General features: G+C 41.5%; 1 protein-coding gene across 2 annotated transcripts in view; it reads left to right on the top strand.

The window, feature by feature from the left end:
* LOC103069787 (BDNF/NT-3 growth factors receptor) overlaps positions 1-10176 on the top strand; it is a 221936-nt gene extending 211760 nt beyond the window's left edge. For both annotated transcript variants that reach the window (XM_007467428.1, XM_007467427.1), the window contains 2 exons: positions 6158-6346; positions 10148-10176. In XM_007467428.1, coding sequence (XP_007467490.1) covers positions 6158-6346; positions 10148-10176 — 218 coding nt within the window. The remainder of the gene's footprint in view (positions 1-6157; positions 6347-10147) is intronic.
* Positions 10177-19130: the final 8954 nt, after the last annotated feature.

The raw sequence follows: 19130 nt of genomic DNA, 5'->3' as shown, positions 1-19130 counted from the left end.
TGAAGAAAGCTGCCTAGAATTTTCCAGAAAAGGAATATTGACTTTAGTAAATGGTTTTGTATTTTTGACATCACCTTGTTTTTATCCTATGGGAGAGTGTTAACTGTCATCCAGATCTAGCTTGTTGCTGCATTTTTAAGAAGGTTAAGGAAATAAAATGCAACTACACTCCAACTCCATGTACAGCAAACATTTGGCTGAATATTCAAGTCTGGGCAAGTTCAGATCTTAACTTTCTTCCATTGGCCAACACGTAATAAATTTCTGAATTGGGAAATCAGCTGTTCATTTATGACCACTTCTCTTTCAAAGCAAGACTCTCACGTCCAGACGCTATGATTTGTGCTTGATTGCATTCTGTTCCTTGCATTCAGACTATGTGCTGGCAATTGAAAAGCAGAGTTTGTAGCTATGAAATGAATGCAGATAATGTAACTCATCGCTGGGACTGGAATCAGGTGTGATCTCCCGGGACCTCCAATTTGTTCAGTATTTTCTATGGGTACAGAGACAATGAACAGGAATTGCTTAGAAGGCATGAAAACACAAACTGTCTTTACATCTTGCCTGTGTATTTCCAAGATCTGGCCCCATCTTTAGTATCTGTTGGTTAGTATTTATTTCGGTAACAAGGTTGGCTATAGGGAAAATTGTAAAATAGGGGAAGTGTACCAGGGTCACGGAGCCTTCCAGTTCTGAGCCATCCGCCTCATACGTGTTCATCCCATCCATACAAGGAAGCCTGTTTCCTTTCTCTCTTTGAGCCCGATAGCAGACCTTTCCTATTGGACAGCCTTTCTCAGTGTCGGTCCAGTGATCCAAAATCACTGAACCCAGAGTGGCAGACACTGAGCCAGAGAGAGCCTGAAGGGGGAAAGTCACCCTGACCCTTAGCTAGCCCCGGGAATTCCAAGACTAAAGCTCTTAACCAGCAAAGAGAAAGTGGAGTGTGGCACAGTTGGAACATTAAGCTCCACCAGCTCAGGACTTGGTCTGTGACTCCCCAGGGACAAATTTCAGATCCAGCTGATCATAGGCACTTTGCCAAGATAGCAGAGAGATTGTCCATACACTCTCGAAGGCACCCTGTTCCAAGGCTTTGTGCTCACTCTCTGTGTGGAGGTGAAGAGGGGAGCTGAGTGACCAACTCTCTCACAACAGTGCCATGAAATGGGGTCTTCCTTCCACTAGACAGCAGATCGGTGCAACCATGTAAATGTTTTGCTTTGGTTTTGTTTTAAATTTTTTTGAAGTAATATTTATTTTTTTAAAACAGAAAAGGATCAAGAATAAAACAAACAAACGAAAACACCATTTATCCCTGTACCCAGAGAGTGTTTGTTAACATAGAGAAAAATTATACAGCCATAAGATTTTTCAAAAATTAACAGTACAGAAATGTAAATATTAAACAATGTCTCTCTTACCCAGCTCCATGGTTTCCCCCCACCATCTCGCTCCCAAGAGATGTACCTATCACATATTTCTTATGTCCTTACAAAGAAAATAAATTTTATGGCATATATAGATCCTTTGAAAATGTATACACCATACTCTTACTCTTTATCTCCCCTTTAAAAATAAAATTAATAGTTAGCTATGCTTATTGGCATTTTACATGGTGCAACCATGTACATGTTTTCCAGGCCAGTTTGCTCTGCAGAGAGGCACTTGTTCCTGAAAAGCTTCAAAAACTGGGCTTCACCCTTTTAGGCTACAGCAGAGGGAATTCTTCTCCAGAATTGTTATTTCAGCTACAGTTCATCAGAAGTGCCGCTGCTTTAAAATGTAGGTTTTATGATTTTTCAGCTGTGGGGAGGCCACAGGTCTGGAGACGACTGCCACTGAAAATATCGTTTGTTACTCACAGATGCCAAGAGAAGAGGGCAGGCCATGCCACAGTGGGGACCATGGTGCTGAAGGGGGCACAGGGTCCATCAGGAGGCAGAGGGAGTAAGGGGAAAACATAGACAAGAGCCTCTATTGTGGTTTCTGCAGAAAGGAATGGGCGAGGCAGGGTAAGCAGGTTTAGGACTGGCTGGGTTGAGTAAGGTCAGTGGGCTCTGGGATGTAGGGACAGTCCCCAGTTGTTTTATACCTGGCTCTGGGGTGATGGGGCAGGTGGATAGCGGCCTGGAGTGTGAGAGCCTGGTAAGTAATGCGGTTGGGGGCGTAGACTGTGGATTGGTCAGTTTGTATATGAAACGTACTCTCGTAGGCAGGTACTTTATTATCTCTAGGAATTGGCAGTCCCTCCTCTGTCACCAAAGCCTCAGATGTTGAAGCATCAGAATACAGAAAATAAAAGACATGGTTAATACAGCTATTTAAGAACAATAATCTGTCTCTCTCCTTGAAGACATGTTGGTCTTGAGAGAAGGAATCTCTTTCTCCAGATGACTTACGTCAATTCTTATCAGGGAAAAAAGTCTCAGTCAGGCTTAAAAATGTCTGTAAAGTCATTTATGCAGGGTACGTTACTGAGCAGCTCTGGTAAAAGAAAAATGCCTCTTTGCATGTGAGACCTATTAAAATAAAAATGGGCTAAAAATGTTTCCAGGCATAGCTCCTATTTGTCAGCTCAGTAATTAGAACTATGTACACCAAACTCAGCAAGCTGCACATACCCAGCAATTTAAAACTTTCTGTTAATATTATAAGACATTTTTTCAAGTCCTCCTATGAATTTCTCACCCTCTGTGATGTGCCCCTGACTCTTCTTCTGTCTGTCTTTTTGGGGTGTTTTCCCCACGTGCACAGACACATAACGAGACATCCATGATATGTGCAGACAGGCTGCTGTCAAATTATATAGACATTCATCTTCCCCCCTGAGAGCTTTCCCCCTTTGCAGCTTTGCTGTGCTCCATTCGATCAAAATGTTCATAGGAAAATGGCTGAATCTCTGCAACCTTGCCAGCCGTATCAATCTTCCAGGATTTGGAACATCAATAATGAAGAAAACAGCACTTGAATTAACATTCCACTTGATAAATTGTTGAGGTTTATATGTTGCTCAGATTTGTCAACAGTGACCTTCTGGCAAAGTGAAAAAGCTTTTGAAAGATTACCTCTGGTGCTTTATACCGCTTCTGTGCTTAAAAAATTTCCCCCCAAACAGAGAACCTCTCTCCCCTTGGAATCTGTTACCTCAGAGTTGGGGGTTTTACTCAGCGAGGCCACAGGAAGGAAAGGGTGTCCTCTGGTGATGGAGAAGCAAAGAGCAAGTCCCTTGGTTGAACTCTTTAAGTAAGGCTCCACTGTGTACATGGCAGATGCTTCAGAGCCCGAATTCCTGGAGGAATTTCAACATTGTCTTCTAAGTATCATCCTCCTCCAAAATGATTGAATGCTATGGGAATGTGGATAGTCTGTCCTGGGCCAAAAGGGAATCAGAGGAAAAGCAACTGGGATCAGTGCGTTTCTAATTGTTGCAGGGAATCCAGAAGCGAATATCGCTGGCCTTCTGACAGCATGTGGAGTGTTTGAACATGACAGCTCTTGCATTTCTGGGGGTAAATGTGAAGCCTGGAGTCTGTTGAGAAATGTGTGGCCTCTACTGCACCCTTCCCGGGGAGCTCGGACAGTAGCGTGCTTTGGTAACCTCGAAGGAGGGGACAGCTGCACCGGGACTGGAGCAAGGGAGCCCATGATGGGAAGGTTTTATTGACAAGATGCAGAAAGCTTAGCATAACACATTTCCATTTTCCACCTCTGGGTTTAAGCTCTGGGTGATCGGGGCCTGTCAAGAATCATAAAACAGGGATGGTTAAGGATATTAGAAAGGGCTCGTCTGTGTAGCTATTCTTGGCAGAATTTCCACTGTTTACTAACACTGGTGAGCTAGGCTCAAGATGAATACAACTGGTAAGCTTGCCTTTGCTTTGAGTGTTCTGTGGCTTCTAAATTGGCTGTGTGAGGACTTGCTTGCAGAATTAAGCCAGAGTGTATCGTTAAAAGCAACTTAAATACACATCCCCTTGAGAGAGTGCTTTTAAAAATTACCTATAGGGCTTCCCTGGTGGCACAGTGGTTGAGAGTCCGCCTGCCAATGCAGGGGACACGGGTTCGTGCCCCGGTCCTGGAGGATCCCACATGCCGCGGAGCGGCTGGGCCCGTGAGCCATGGCCGCTGAGCCTGCGCGTCCCGAGCCTGTGCTCCGCAACGGGAGAGGCCGCAGTAGTGAGAGGCCCGCGTACCGAAAAAAAAAAAAAAAATTACTTATAATAGCAGTTGGCTGCCTCCTGCCTAGTTTAAGATTCAGCTAGCTGGGGAATGTCGTTATCCCTACAAACTGTGATAATCCCCATATAAGAGGGAAAATGGATCTTGGAGGCTGGGGGATGGATTACCGTGATATTTCGTAGGGAATTCAAAAAGTATGATACAACAACTTTTGTTTCTATTGCTGTGCTTCTTACAGAAAAAGTAAAATGTGAGGAAGAGGTAGAGATTTGCCGGAGGTGCTGAAACATCCTGGGGGGCTGGGCAAACACACGTGGTCTTGCTCAGGAAATAGCGATTAAGGCTTTCATTTCCCCGGTACACATTTGTCTTCTCTGCACATTGGATTTTGCCTTCTCATTGCTTCCCTTTGTCTTTCCTCCATATCCTTTTCTTCCTGTCTTCCTCTTAGCTTATTATAGTAGCCCTGGCCAGTGGGAGCCTTCTGGAAGACCCTGCACCTATTCAGGATACTGTAGAATCCTGTGTACTATACTAGGGGGCTTTGTCTACTTTCCCTGTAGGGAGTGTCTGTCAAAAGCCACTGAGATCTTAATTGTTTGCAAGTTTTCAATGAATGTAGACCTTTATCTTTGTGAATGTATTTTTGGTTGCAAACATTATAGGTCAATGGTTGAATTGTTTAGATAAGATACAGTAGACTGTATTTATGGGTACATATGTTCTGAGACTCTGGACTGGAAAGTTTAAATCTGGTATGAAAAATCTTATGGTTATTGCTTTAGTATAAAGACATCCGTGTAATGACACTACAAATAATGTTATGGCTAAAGGCAAAACAGGGAACTTTGCCATGGGATTGGTCCATTATTGCTGTGAAAGTATTTTGCGTGCAAAAGTGGTGCCGCTGCTGAGAGAATATACAGAAAGTGGAGCATAGTAATAGGACAGGCCAATGCAATTCTAGTCAACCAGTTATTTGTAAGTTTATTTAGTAATACTTAGTAGTAATTCATACTCATGAAGCACATTTTCGTATCAGTAGTTTCATTCCAGTCTCAGAAAGTAGCAAGCAGATACTATTTTGCATATTTTATGCATGTAAGCAGATGTAGAGGTACAAAAAAGTTAAGTGACTTGTCCAAAGAGTGATGAAAGGATCAGATTTTTGAACTTCTAGGACGTCTTTCAGTACACTGTACAACAGGAATCCTAGATTCATGCTGGGAGTTTCAATGAGAGAGTGTTCTAAAGATGTTCAGAGAACAGAGAGGAAAGCTGCATATTGAATTACAGGAGAAGGAAGTAAAGAAATTGAAACCCTCACACATTGCTGTTGCGGATATAAAATATGTAGTGCAGCCACTTTGGAAAACAGTTTGGCAGTTCCTGAAAATGTTAACCGTAAAGCTACTGTATGACCCAGCACTTCCACCCAAGAGAAATGAAAACATATATCCACACAAAAACTTGTACACGAATGCACATAGCTACATTATTCATAATAGCCAAAAATTTTAAACAACCTAAATTTCTATCAATTGATGAATGGATCAACAAAATGGGGTGTATCCATTCAATGGAATATCACTTGGCAATAGAAAGGAATAAAGTAATGATGCATGCTACAATGTGAATCAACGTTAAAAACGTTAGGCTAAGTGAAAGAAGCCCCAAGGATCACATATTATATGATCCCATGGATATGAAATGTCCAAAATAGGTAAATCCATAGAGATAAAAAGTAAATTTGTGGATGCCCAGGGCTGGAAGTGGGGAGAATGGGAAGCGACTGCTAATTGAGATGATAAAAATCTCCTAAAATTAGATTGTAGTGATGGTTTCACAACTCTTTGAATATGCTAAAACCCACTGAATTGTACACTTTAAATGGGTGAATTTTAGGTATGTGAATTATAGCTCAACAAAACCATGAAAAATTACAGGAGAATATGTATTTTTCCAACTCCAGGCCCAGCCTCAGTTATCAGCAATGATGATGACTCTGCCAGCCCACTCCATCACATCTCCAATGGGAGTAACACTCCGTCGTCTTCAGAGGGTGGCCCTGATGCTGTCATTATTGGAATGACCAAGATTCCTGTCATTGAAAATCCCCAGTACTTTGGCATCACCAATAGTCAGCTCAAGCCAGACACATGTAAGTACAGCTGTTTATACTTATTGGCCCATTTGTTGCATAGCCGTATCAAGCAGCATGCTTATCAGAGTCCCTGACGAGGATGACTGAGGGGAGGGTACAGTGTGAAATGTCTGAGGATTCTTGGGGCTTTGAGCCCAAGGAATATAATCATTTAGTTTGTTGATTATGGAGTTCTCAGGGTGTGTCTCCTGCTGGGATTGGAACTGTGAGCAGATACTGACTTCTCTTGAGATCCATTTTCCAAAACCATTTGTCAACATGAAGTTGGAATCAAGGCATGCTTATCTTGAAAAAGATAGACAGAAACCAGAAGTGTCATTAGAATGCACATACATCAGTTACAGAAGACAAGCAATTGGTGGGATTTAAATTTGGTTTATTGAAAGTCCTTAAAATATACACTAATGGTAGTCAGGAATGCGCTCTGTGTTGCACACAGGTGGTATCAATTTAGGTAGTTCTGTTTTCTTTGTTCAGTCCTAGTTCCCAGTATGAGGCTTGTTGTGATGTCACAATAGCAAAGGACATCACAACAGATGGTCTGCCTGTTAAGTACACTGAGTTATATTTCTTAGAACCAAATTAACCCACTAGCCTCTGTTGGGAAACTTGGAATCTTTATCTTATCCTATCTTCTGAGCCAGTGCTCAAATATAGAGACTGGAACACAGCCTGAAGGACAAGAAATAAAGTCACAGTAGACAAACAGGCTTATGCCACTGGAACTCCAGGCCTTCCCTTACACACGAATAAGGGGCCATGAGGGCTAGAATATCAGGTGGCTAAGGTCCCGGGGGTTCTCTGGCACTGACAAGTGGGTACCTTTTGTCTATCTGCATGTTCTTGCCCCATCTTAAATACTGTTCTCCTGCCCTGTCTCAGGTAAGGTAGGACTATTTCAAGGTTAGATATTGGGGACTGACTTTCCATTGAGAATGCTCATGGATAAGGGGACTTAGCAGTGAGTATCTTCTCAAATATAAAGAAACATCTGTAATTTCCTCCTATTCAAATTTATCCTGAGGTATGTTTAACAATGGTTTGAATTTAATCATTGGGGTGAACAGTATTACAGTCTTGTAATGTGTGAGACTGAACCTCAACATAGCTTTCAGTTGACTATGTAATATGACAAGATAAATAGAATAGCATATGTGAAGAATATTGAGCTCCTTGAAATAAAAGGTATTCTTTGAAATCAAAGTATTATTAATTCTAATATTATTATTATGGTGTGAACATGATGTGTGGAGGTTTGCTTAAAATGTGCATTCTTTGTTGAGATAAGTATCCTCCAATGGTTCCTGAAATGCCCTGCATGTGTAACAGTCAAATACTGAATAAAGCAAAGCAAGATAGTGTAATGAGAGATTCTGTCATCATTTTGATTGTTCTCCCTAGGAACAGAGTACTTTGACACCCCTGTCACCACCACCAGCACCAGGCTGTATGATGTACTTTAGTTAACCTGAGACTGCATTAAAATTGAAGTTGACTAAAATCAACCTGTACTCAAAATTTTGCTTTTCTTTGTCAGTGGAGGAAAGATAAAGCTGAATAGTCAAGTAGATAGCATTAGCCTAACAAGTCCAATAAGAGCAAATGAACCAATGAGCAAGAAAGCAAACAAATGAGAGCCTATAGAATCAAGTGAGCTAGATGGCTTCTGAGTCTGTGGCTCTTTCTAGAAGTGCTTTCTTCCCTTAGAAATGCCACAAGAAAATTTCCAAAGGTCATTTGCTTAATCTAGAGTTCATAGAAGTTTTTACAAAGGTTTTGGATTAGACATTTTGGTAATTTTGGAGGAGTCTTGGTTTTGTGGCTCAGCCACTCCCACTTAGAAAGAGTTGGAAGAGTTGAGGAGACCTGCAGCTTCCCCTCAGTTTCTGCCCTCTACCGGAGCGCGCCAGACCATTGATTGTTTAGTTGTTCCTTATAAAGTCTTGTTGGGTCCTTCACTCAGCAGTCCTTACTGGCTCAGTGTTCTCAATCACTTAGTATCTTATATCAGAAGAAATTTTATTTCTTCCAAGCATCAAGCCATATGCTCTTTCATGATTTTAAGAACACTTAAAATAACACATCTTCCATAAATCCTTTTTCAAAGAAATGGGAATGAAGAAGCAATTTACTTCTCTCATTCCCTCTACCCTTTCTTAAATGTCATCCTTTACCCCATACATTTTATCTTTATCTTCAGTGTATCTGTTGCCTTTTGTGAAGTCCTGAGTATGACCACTCTGGTGTATGTTTCTCTAGTCTTGATTAGGTTAGATTGTAAGCTCCTAGAGAGCAGAAGCTATACTTGTTGAACTATATCTTCATAGCATGGGACATGGTGTGCCTTTGATGTTGGCCAGATGTTGACCAGATATGGCTATATATTGCTGAAATATTAATTACTGACAGACTTGTAACAAGTATAGAGGACCTTTTACATTGAGTCTTTTACATTGGGTCCTTTCCTATTAAATTTGCCTGCATAGACTTTGTTTGTTAGATGTATTTTTAACAACATGTTAGCCAGTTTAAATAGATTTAGATAGCAAATTTAGCAGAAATAAGCCTTTAACAAAAAATCCTTTCTTTGAAGATCCTAATTGTAGTCATTCAGAAATTTAAATATTTCAAAATGCATAGATCTGATGTACAGAGGGATCTGTTGCTATAGACCCATGATATTTTGGGAGCTTAGCTTTCAGTTACGTTATTCCCATCAAGTATTTTTACAACCAATCTCTAAAGAAGGGCTCTTCCAAGAAGTTGGATAGGTTACATCTGAAAAACAAATTTAAGAAGCTCTCAGAAAAAGTATGGAATTTTTCCCATGTGCTTAAAGCAAAATATCACATAGACAGTATACCACCAAGCTCTGGATCCATCAGAGGCTTGGGTCACAAACCAGCACTTTTACTTCTCTTTCCTAAAGCTGCCTGCTATTCAGAGATGTTGGCTTTATATGTGTGCTCTTACAAACAGTGATCCCAGCTTATTTCACTGAATTGTAAGAATCTAATGTAGGAGGTGAAGTTCAATTCATTACATATTTATTGGCTACCCACAATATTCCTACAATACTAAGAATTGGAAATTCGGTCATAATGATGGCATGTTCCTTGCCCTCAGGGAGTCTCCTTGGGGAGGCCAGTGGTGAGAGACTTCATCGTATAATCACTATGCACTATGATAGCATAGCTTAGAGCAAGGATCCTAAACCCTGACAAGGATCAGGCAGGTCAGTATGAGAAACAGGCTAGATCAGGAAGATGATATGGTATAGTGAAGGTCATGATGGCATGTGGGCTTGGTATTACCAGATACTCCAATTTTTCCAGAGAGAGCAGGCATTTTATATTTTATGTGAATTCTCCAAGATTTACAACGCTGGGTGGAACCAACAAAATACATCAGCAGAGTCAGATTTGGTCCACAATCCACCAACTGTTTGTGACCTTAAAGATCAATGACTACATACACCTTATTTTACAGACAATGCTCAGAAATGGCTTGTCCAAAAGTAATACAGCCTCCCTGCTTGTGTAGCTTTGCTCTAAAAACAGAACAACAAACAAACAAAAAATCATGATGAAGCCATATTTCTTTAAATGATGTGTAAGATCATTTGAGTGAAGGATGATGATAAATTTTATCCCCTTAAGTAATTTTTCACTCTCAGGAGCTATGTGAGGTTTTCATTTACAAAGTCCAGAGGTTGTTTGCAGGATTTTAGAACCATCTGAACAGGGCTGAATTGCTCCTGAGCACTTTCCAATAGCAAGTCTGTCTACTTTATTGCAGGGCCCAGAGGTTCCCCCAAGACCGCCTGATAATAATTTGGTATTTGGAGGCTCCTGTGTCACTGCAGGAACTAAAGGAGGCTAAATCCATGCCTGATGGAGGAGAAGAGTTCTATGTTATCCGCAAATTCTGGCCAGACAACATCTTGACGTCACTCCTTAGCTTCCAAAACCTAGCCAAGCAAGAAGTTGCCTTCCCAAGAGAAAGCAGTGTGCTCTAATGACTAAACCCTCAAAGTGCTATGCCACTCTAACTATAGACCCATCTCCTCGATCAATCAGGATGGCAAGATGGAGCTGAGGAGCTCAGCAACATCAAGGCTGGAGTTGGTCTTTAATTCAACTAGTCTGTGTAGACGTGTCTGAAAACCACATCATCTGTCCGCACGGGGTGTTTTCCCAGTAGGACTGACCAACCCGGCTCAAGGGCAGCTGTGCTGCTATCCTCTCCTTGACTGCTAAGAACATTTTTGACAGGGTACAATGGAAACACACCTTCTGAGCTGGAAAAAAAAGAAAGAAAGAAAGAAAGAAAGAAAAAGAAAAAGAAAGAAAGAAAGAAAAAGAAAGAAAGAAAGAAAGAAAGAAAGAGAAAAAAACCCACTCTAACCAGCAAAACCCCCGAATCATCAATCTTGGGTTCTCTTGAAGGGTGGGAATGCGTTATAGCTTCCCCTGCAGGAAAAGCAAATGCCATAGACTCACTGTCATCCCTAGAATTGTGTCTTTCCTAGAGCAGCCTTGTAAATTAGCTAGGGTCCTAGGCGGAGGGCCCAAATTAAATGAGAATTGTCCTGAAATACATACTGTATGTGTTTGTTCTTACAGCGCATGCCCTCTATGTATATCTAGGGCTAGTAACTCTGTGGCAGATGCAGATAAGGAATTCTGACTTTTTTCCACTTTAATTCCATTTCCAATGAAATGGATGTTTATTGATTTCCTGCAGCGTGTGCCATACTTCATGTATTATAGTTCACGTGTGTATATATGTTTGTGTGTGTGTTTTCCCATTGGTTACATGCTTATTAGGCAACTATGTACATAAGCACAGATTCATAGACCAGCTAAGACTAAGGAGATTAAATATAACAAAGGGAGGGAGTGTTTTAACAGTAGTTGAAAAGATCACACAGGACACCCCTCTTGCGCCCCTTAACTGCCATACCCACCCTGTCATTGTGTTACCAACCAGGGGAGGGAATGGAAGTGGTATTTTTCACAGAACTGCAGAGGTTTTGAAAATGTTTGTAACATTACTTTGAGTACACATGAGCAAAAATTCTGAATCATATCCAAGACCTCAGGAGCTCGTTATATCAAGGGATGAGAGTTATCAGAGGTTATCTTTGAACTTCAGTGCAATCTGTGCCCATGGTCCATTTTGATGGTCCATTTGATGGAAGTAAAAACAGGCAGAAACAATTGCTATAGCACTTTCCTAGGTCCTTTGCCTACTAATTTTGTCTTTCAAAAGTATGTTTTCTTCTAAGTATTTAATTGGCCAAACAATAACTGCTTTGGGAACTGTTTATATCCCTTTGAAGGCCATGGCCTGCACTTTAAAAAATAACCTAAGTCTATTTTGCCCAGCATGAGTGTTGGGGGCGAGAGAATGCAGTTATTTTAGGATCCTTAGAAATTGCTTCGTTTATGGCACAGTGGGCTGACGACTCGTTTCATGGGGGTCTTCATGGCACATGGCTCAGCCTCTGTAGGTCCCAATCCAATTCTGTCTCTTGGTGCCATAGTCCCCCATTGCCAGCTATAACAGCTTGATGCTATATTCTCCTTTCAACTCCAGAGGAGATGGTAAGAAGCTATCAAATGATGCTTAAAAAAAGCAACTTGAGTTCCCTCGAAGAAAGGAAACGAATACATGCTGCACAATTACATGTAAAACGTAAGCCATGTTACAAACTCTATTGAGAAGGAGATTTGTTAGGAAACCAGTTTCAAGCACATTTACAACTAAGTAAAGTAAGAGACATCATTCTATTAGCATTTGACCGCTGGGTGATATTATTTGTTATCAAAAAAGAAATACCACCCAGTTACAGGGTACCTAGACCTCTTAGAGAAAACAGTCCACCTTACATTTAATGACTAAAAGGGAAAAACAATTATAGATTTAGATCAGGGAGACACTCACAATGGTATTCTGATTTTACTTCCACATTATCGGCCAACCAAGAGGGAATTATGCACCCCTCACACATCAGACAGTTCAGTCCACTTTCACCAAATCATCAGTGATGTGCTGGAAGCATGCAGGCAGATGCAGGATGCTACTGTATTTCTTCTGGTTATTTCCCAACGCCCAGCCCACCTGGAGAGCGGATACCAGCATGATGAATTTATCAAATGCACCCCCACTTTGGTATCTGGTTGGTCGCTCTTGCACGTGCCAGCAGATTGGGGACCAGGACCAGCTCAGCAAACACATATGCAGAGGAACCTCTTATGTTGCTAAGCAGCTCCTGCTACCCAGATGCTTTGAACACTGAATGCTCCGTGTAGTTAAGGAGAAATGAAAGAACGGGAGTTTTTCTTGGATGCGATGCTCGCTCACAGTTCAATTCTTCATGGCAGCTAATGTAACAGAGTGCAGGCTTTCTCCTTGTGAGGTTTTCTCTGCCTTTGCTAATTCTGCCAGCCAGAGAGGGTAAGCCACCATGGTTGGGATCTTCTCAGATTAGTCATTATGCCAGCTCTCGTTATGAAGTGCGGCCATGCTGCCTTTCATTCACGATGTTGTACTTGTTTATTTGTTTGCTGTTTTTCTTGGTAGTTGTTACTTCTCTTGAAAGGCATGTAGGATGAATTTGCTCCACACCATGGACAGGAAAGAATTGGAGAGAGATCTACTTAGTTCAACCTGATAACCAAGCACAAAGGCAGTCTCACTCCTTGAGCTCAGCCTCTAGGAGGAAAGCTGCTTCCTGAGATGGAGACAGCAGCCCAAAGGGTTCCTGAGTCCACGCTGCCCTCTGTCTGAGCTGGCTCCCTTTGGCTGAGAAGATGCTGTGTGTTTCTGAATGTTTGGGCTCCCTCAGGGGGGGAAAAATAAGAAGGCGGCATTTGTGGCTCAAAGGACATGTCAGTATCACAGTGACCTCCCCTCCACCCGCAGGGCTGAGGAGGTTCTTAGGCTGCAAAGCTTTCAGTTTTAAAACTGGGACAGTCCTGGGCAAATGATAATGGATTGGTCACCCTAGTTGGTATAGCTCTGATGATTTCTGCTAGTAAGACAGAATTAAGTCCTCCTTACCCAAAATGCCTGCAGGTACCCTAAAATGTGATTCTTTAAAATAAATAATATAGGTTGTAGTTGGAAATTTGGGAAACATAAGAAACAAAGATGAAATAAAAACTCATCTATAATTCCAACAGAGATAATTGTTGATAATATCCTTTGGATATCCAACTTCCTCGTCTTATGAGTGTCCTTTTAACCTCCTGTGATATAAAGTCTAAGCACTTGTACCCTGACCTTCATTTGTACTGGGCTTTGTTCATATTTCTATAGTAAAGGTTTGTCTTGGGTGAATTGTGTTGGAAGGTCCATAGGAGGCTCGCTGGGTATATTATTGTCAGTGTCCGATTTTCTGTTTGCTTGGTGATGCATAGGGATTAAGACAGAGCTGGGCTGGACTGGCCATGGCAGGTCGGGTTTCGAGGGACCGTGAATCCAGAAGAGCTTAGCTTTTCCAGGGTGAGTGTCACAGAGGAGACAAGCCTTGTGTCATGGGACTGGAGGACTCAGGGAGCAAAAGGGTCCCGGATCTGCCAAGGCAGGCTGAGCGCTCCAGTTTAGGGTCAGCTTCCTAGATGACTACAAATGTAGTTGTCTGCTCAGCTGGAGCAGGTGATCAGCTTTTGCCCCCAGTTCTTCACCCAAGCTGGGTAGCTCCTTTCAGAGAGCCAAGTGTGCTGGATCTGAAAGGGCCAGTCTGGTTACATCTGATATGGTTCTCACTATTTAGAGATGTCTTTTCTTCCACCCAGGATTCCTCGGCTGTGCAAGGACCCCTGATGAATTGGAATCTCCCCTTAATCATTCAGCCTCACCTAAACTTGATGGAGTCAGTAGCCTAATATTCTCCAGTCTTCCCCTCATGAAATGCTTCCTCTTCTCATGTCTCAGGCATCAAGGCCTAAGCTGGGGTTCTGGCCAGGGGACTTCTATCAATAGTATGACATACAGGAGTATTTCAGAGTTGGCATTTTGCACAGTAATATTAAAGTTGATAGGTTCTAAAAATGAGTTCAGAACACATATTTTCCTATGATTTGTAAGAGATTAGATTTGTGCGACCTTGAACCGAAGGGGGTAGGAAGAATTCTAGAAAGGAAACAATAATCTAATGCCTAGTTTCTCTATTATACTTATCAGTTACTATATACGTTATGAGTATGGGTAGACATCAACATTCTTTTTACCCTGTTGCTATTATTTAGCACATTTATTTAACCATGCCATTGACCTTCTGGGTGCATTAAAGTAGCACCCAGGTCATTATGAGATAATGATGGCATTTAGACTAAGTGCCATATTCTTAATGTTCCAATTAGTGGTTGATATAGAGGGGACAGGATACCATCCCATACTATCTAATTATATCAAAAGAACTAGTCTCCATATTATGGAATGCTTTCCTTAGAGGAGATTACATGATATATCTGCTTATAAAATAAGCAGAGATGACACCACTGAGTAGCCACCTCACATGTTTTCCTGAAAGAATGATGGATTTTCAGATCTGTTTATACTCTCATACCCACTACCGATCCCCACCCTTGCTCCTGAAAGGGGTTTGCTTTTACGAGTGAGTTGCTAATGAACAGAGAGAAGCTAACTGGTTACCCAGGGACATAGACTTACTTTCTATTAATAGAGTACTCCGGCTAGCTGGACTAATTGGCCTCACATTGTCTCTATCCTGGCTTTACTTCCTCTGACCCATAAACATCAATTCCTTTTTTGCCCATCTCATTCTGTCATCTTCCCTCCTTTTCTCTGTATATTAGGGTTCAGGAACCATGATGCTAATGATGACATTTCATCCTAGTTCCTAGTTCCATTAATGCCATTTCCTGATATCCAGAGAAGCAGTTATGCTTCTGTCTCACTGCTTAAGCCTTATTTTGTGAGGACCATTTTCTTCTTTTCCAAGTGCTGTTCACTTTTAGGATATTTCTCTCCCTCTTAAGAGCCTTTGTTTTGACTGACATACCTTTGTGTACATATAAGGTTTTAGTTTTCCTGGAGCCCTACCTAGACCTTTATCAACATTGGTTTTGGAAGAGGAAAACTCTCATTTTCTTAGTAACATTTTGATGATGGGGAGCTCTGCCTTAGATTCCTGAACTCCTGAGCTTTGAGGAAGACGACAACGGCCAAGTAGCAAAGGGAATGACCTTATCACTCACTTCCTGAGTCATGTGTCTCCACTGGGCTTGTGTATACTCTCTGCTGTTTCCTGCACATTGCATCCCAAGTTTTAAATTAAAGTGGATCTTAGCTGGAATGGGGTCTAATGACTGATGCATGGGTACAGTCCTTGGTGTTAACAACCCAGGGCCTTCTTTTGTTCTTGTAGAAGAGATCTGTGTTTTCGAGGGCCAAGCTTCTGCATGGGGGCCAAGCTATGGGAGGGGGTTGTGAGGTTGGGGGTGAATCCATATGGTCTTCACACCTTCTGCCCACTTTTGGAAAGAGGGGGCTTGTGTGGATTGGTATGGATGACATTCCCCAAGCAGATCCTTCTGCTAATGGGCACCCAGTGTGGGTGTTAGCGTGGTCCTCTCTCGGAGGTCTCCCTGCTTCCCCATGACAAGCAGTGAACCCCTTACCGCTTGCTAGGCACCTGCCTCCTGCTTTGCCGTGCTGGTCTCAGCACGGCATCTCCCTCTGATGCTGCACCACGATCTGCAGAGGAGGGAGACGGAGGGGTCTCTGTTGACTGCTACGTGTTGCTTAACTTTATTTCCCTCTCTTACGTTTGAAGAGAGTGGACCTGAAACATGACCTGCATTCTTATACTATGTTCAGAACCTCCAGGGCTTGTCCACACATATGTATAAATGATAATGGAGCTTGGAAATCTTTATTATACAGACACGCTGATGGAAATGAGATCTGTTGTATTGGAATTTGTAATGTAGTTGATCAGTCAGAACCAAACTCGTACACCAATAAAGACAAGAGTGTCAGATTAATGGTCTCCATTGCCTACTTTTTATCACCTACTAATAATTATTTTTACATAAACTTGAGAATATAATTCAGTGTTGGGATTCCTAAAAGTACTAAAAGTACAGCCTCCTAGAAGTTGTCCCGCTGATTCCCATTTAGCTCCCAAGCAGCCCTCTCTGCACCCAGCAGGGCCAGGATTAGGGTAATGTGGGGAGGCCCTCAATTAAAGTGCAGAATTTAAAGGGGCACCAACAAACTCAGCCATCAAGGTAAATCATATTTCAGTGCAATATTTTAAAAGCCAAAAATTAATGAAAGAAATCTATGAAGAAAATTTTTAAATTTTTAATTAAGACAGGATTGAGAGGGTGGGGATTAGGGTGAGGTGAGTGCTACAAATTCAAGGTCAAATACTGTCGTTATTTGAAATTTCAAGTTTTTTTCTTCATAGATGTTTTTGTTAAATTTTATTTTTTTAATATTAAGTTAAAACATTATTCATAATGTTTTGATATTTTATATTAACTATAAATGGAATATAATCTTTAAAAATTGTGAGTCACTGTATTGTACACCTGAAACTTATATGATATTGTACATCAACTATACCTCAATAAAAGAGTAACTTAAAAAAATAAAGGGAAAAAATAAAACATTATCCATGTCGATTACTGAATTTGTGGTGCTCCCTTAAATTTTGTGCACAAGGCAAGAATCTCACTCCCCTCACCCTAGCTTGGCCCTGGACTCAGGCTCCTTTTGGCCAGGATCTTGTGTAAACCTCTGGCCTTTGCAAAGCTCTGTTTTGTATACATTAGCTGCTGGGTTGATTAGCTTTTGGTCTTCTCTCCTTTCCTGCATTCCTGGCCTAATTGTCCTTCCTCCCTCCATCCCATCTGCCCCTGGAGATACATTTCTCTGACTCCCTTTTGCTCAGCCAGCCTCAGCATCCCTGGCACTAACCATCCTGTGCTATCTGCTGAAATACCTGCATAGATGGGCACTCTCATCTTCTGATGCCCTTTTGTTTTGTATGTGACTCTCCAGAGTGAGGAAATGAAAAGACTGCCAACACAAAAAAAAAAAAAAAAAAAAAAGAAAGAAGAAAAGAAAGAAAGACAAGAAAGGAGAGATTCTTTTAAAAAGGCAGAAAGGATAGGAGGATCCGGGGATCTTCTTAGCAAATTTGAGAATTAATCTAGGGAAAAGTTGGATAACATTTTTAAATATAAGTGAAATTAAAAAATATATTAGATATTGCTTCATTTCCCCACATTTGGAGTTGTAGTGTTAGATATGCTAAGTTAGAGTTACATACTCTTTGAGATTTAAAATACTCCATTTTCACTTAGCCTATTCCTTAATGTCATGAGCCCCTTTTGTAATGTGTGCATTTTTGATTATTTTAAACAACCAATATCAAATGCCTTTTATGTGCCAGGCCTTATGAGTTGCATTTTCACATTAAAAAAAAAAAAAAAAGAAGCCCTGTCAGCACTGCAGGATAGATATTATTACTCTGTTTTATAGATGAGAAAACTAAGGCTTGGAGAGCTTGAAAGGAAAAATAATGAACCCAAATTACAGCCCCAATGTGGGGGAGTTTCTGTTCAGTCCCCAGTCGGCCTCCCTGAAGTCTGGGGCTCTTTCCAGCTGAGTGCTGCTGCTGACCTTTTCCAAAAATAGCATGGAGCAATTTTGAAACTCTGCAAGAGGAATTGTAATGTTGGTGTTGTACCTTTCATGTGGGCTTATCAAGGTAGGCTGAGGGTATTAACCTTCAAACATGCAGCCAGGGTCGTGCCAGACGGCGGGGAGTGGGTTTATTGCTGGGGAGAAAGGAGCCAGTAGTAGGCTGACCCCGGGCCCAGTCTCTAATGTAAGGGTTGACACAGGGGTCACTAGGGAGGTCTTCCCAATGGAGTCATTACCAGAAATACTAAATAATCATGAATAATAAACTCTTATTTTTATTTTTTGCTGGTTAAAATCATGTAAAATCCCTCTTCCCCCACGCCAACCCACTCTAAAATGTTGGCCTTTCTTGTTTTATTTCAGAAAACCCTAGGAAAAGAATCCTATATCATAGATCTCTGACTCTTTCTTGGACACCTTCACTCCTCTGAGATACGCACATCACTTTTCCTAGGTGAACTTGATGTCTATCTCTCCAAAGACAGAGTTCAAAGAGTACCAAGAGTTTTAGGAGCCAGATGAAGTGCACACATTTACTGACGTTTGTAAACCAGTGTTGCGAGGGTTAAAGCACCCACAGCATCTGCCTGGGTCACCCTGTCCCAGGGAGACCAAGAGGACACAGGCTAATACTGCCTTCTCGATAACCATTCTACAGACAACCAATTTCAATGCCAGCCATGTGTGAACATCTTGTAGGACAGACAAGTCACTTTTCTGGCTTACCCTCTATGACTCATTGTTTTCATTTTCCATGCAAAGGTCCATGTTTCCAAATTGCCTACTCGAAAGGGGTCAAGATTCTTATAGATATTTAGCCTTTAAGGAGTCTTTTTAAAAAACAGGAATCACCTTTGGTAAGTGGCATTTCTTCCATGGGAAGAGCATGCATCAGGAGCTTCATAAGGTCAGGGAGCTGATATTCTAGGGTATTTACTTTGTCACAGGGGCATGTACACCCACAGATTTGTAAGTGTGACTTCATGGTCATCTTGTAATAAGTAGAGTAACATGTGCTCCCCCAAAACATCATATAGCAATGCCTCACTGTGCATGACAAGTGCAGATGAATTAGAAATGGGGAGGTTAG

Source organism: Lipotes vexillifer, unplaced genomic scaffold, assembly GCF_000442215.2.
Source record: "Lipotes vexillifer unplaced genomic scaffold, Lipotes_vexillifer_v1.1 scaffold917, whole genome shotgun sequence".
NCBI lineage: Eukaryota > Metazoa > Chordata > Mammalia > Artiodactyla > Lipotidae > Lipotes > Lipotes vexillifer.
The sequence above is the reverse complement of the archived record's forward strand: the minus strand, read 5'-3'. Positions and strand labels throughout refer to the sequence as shown.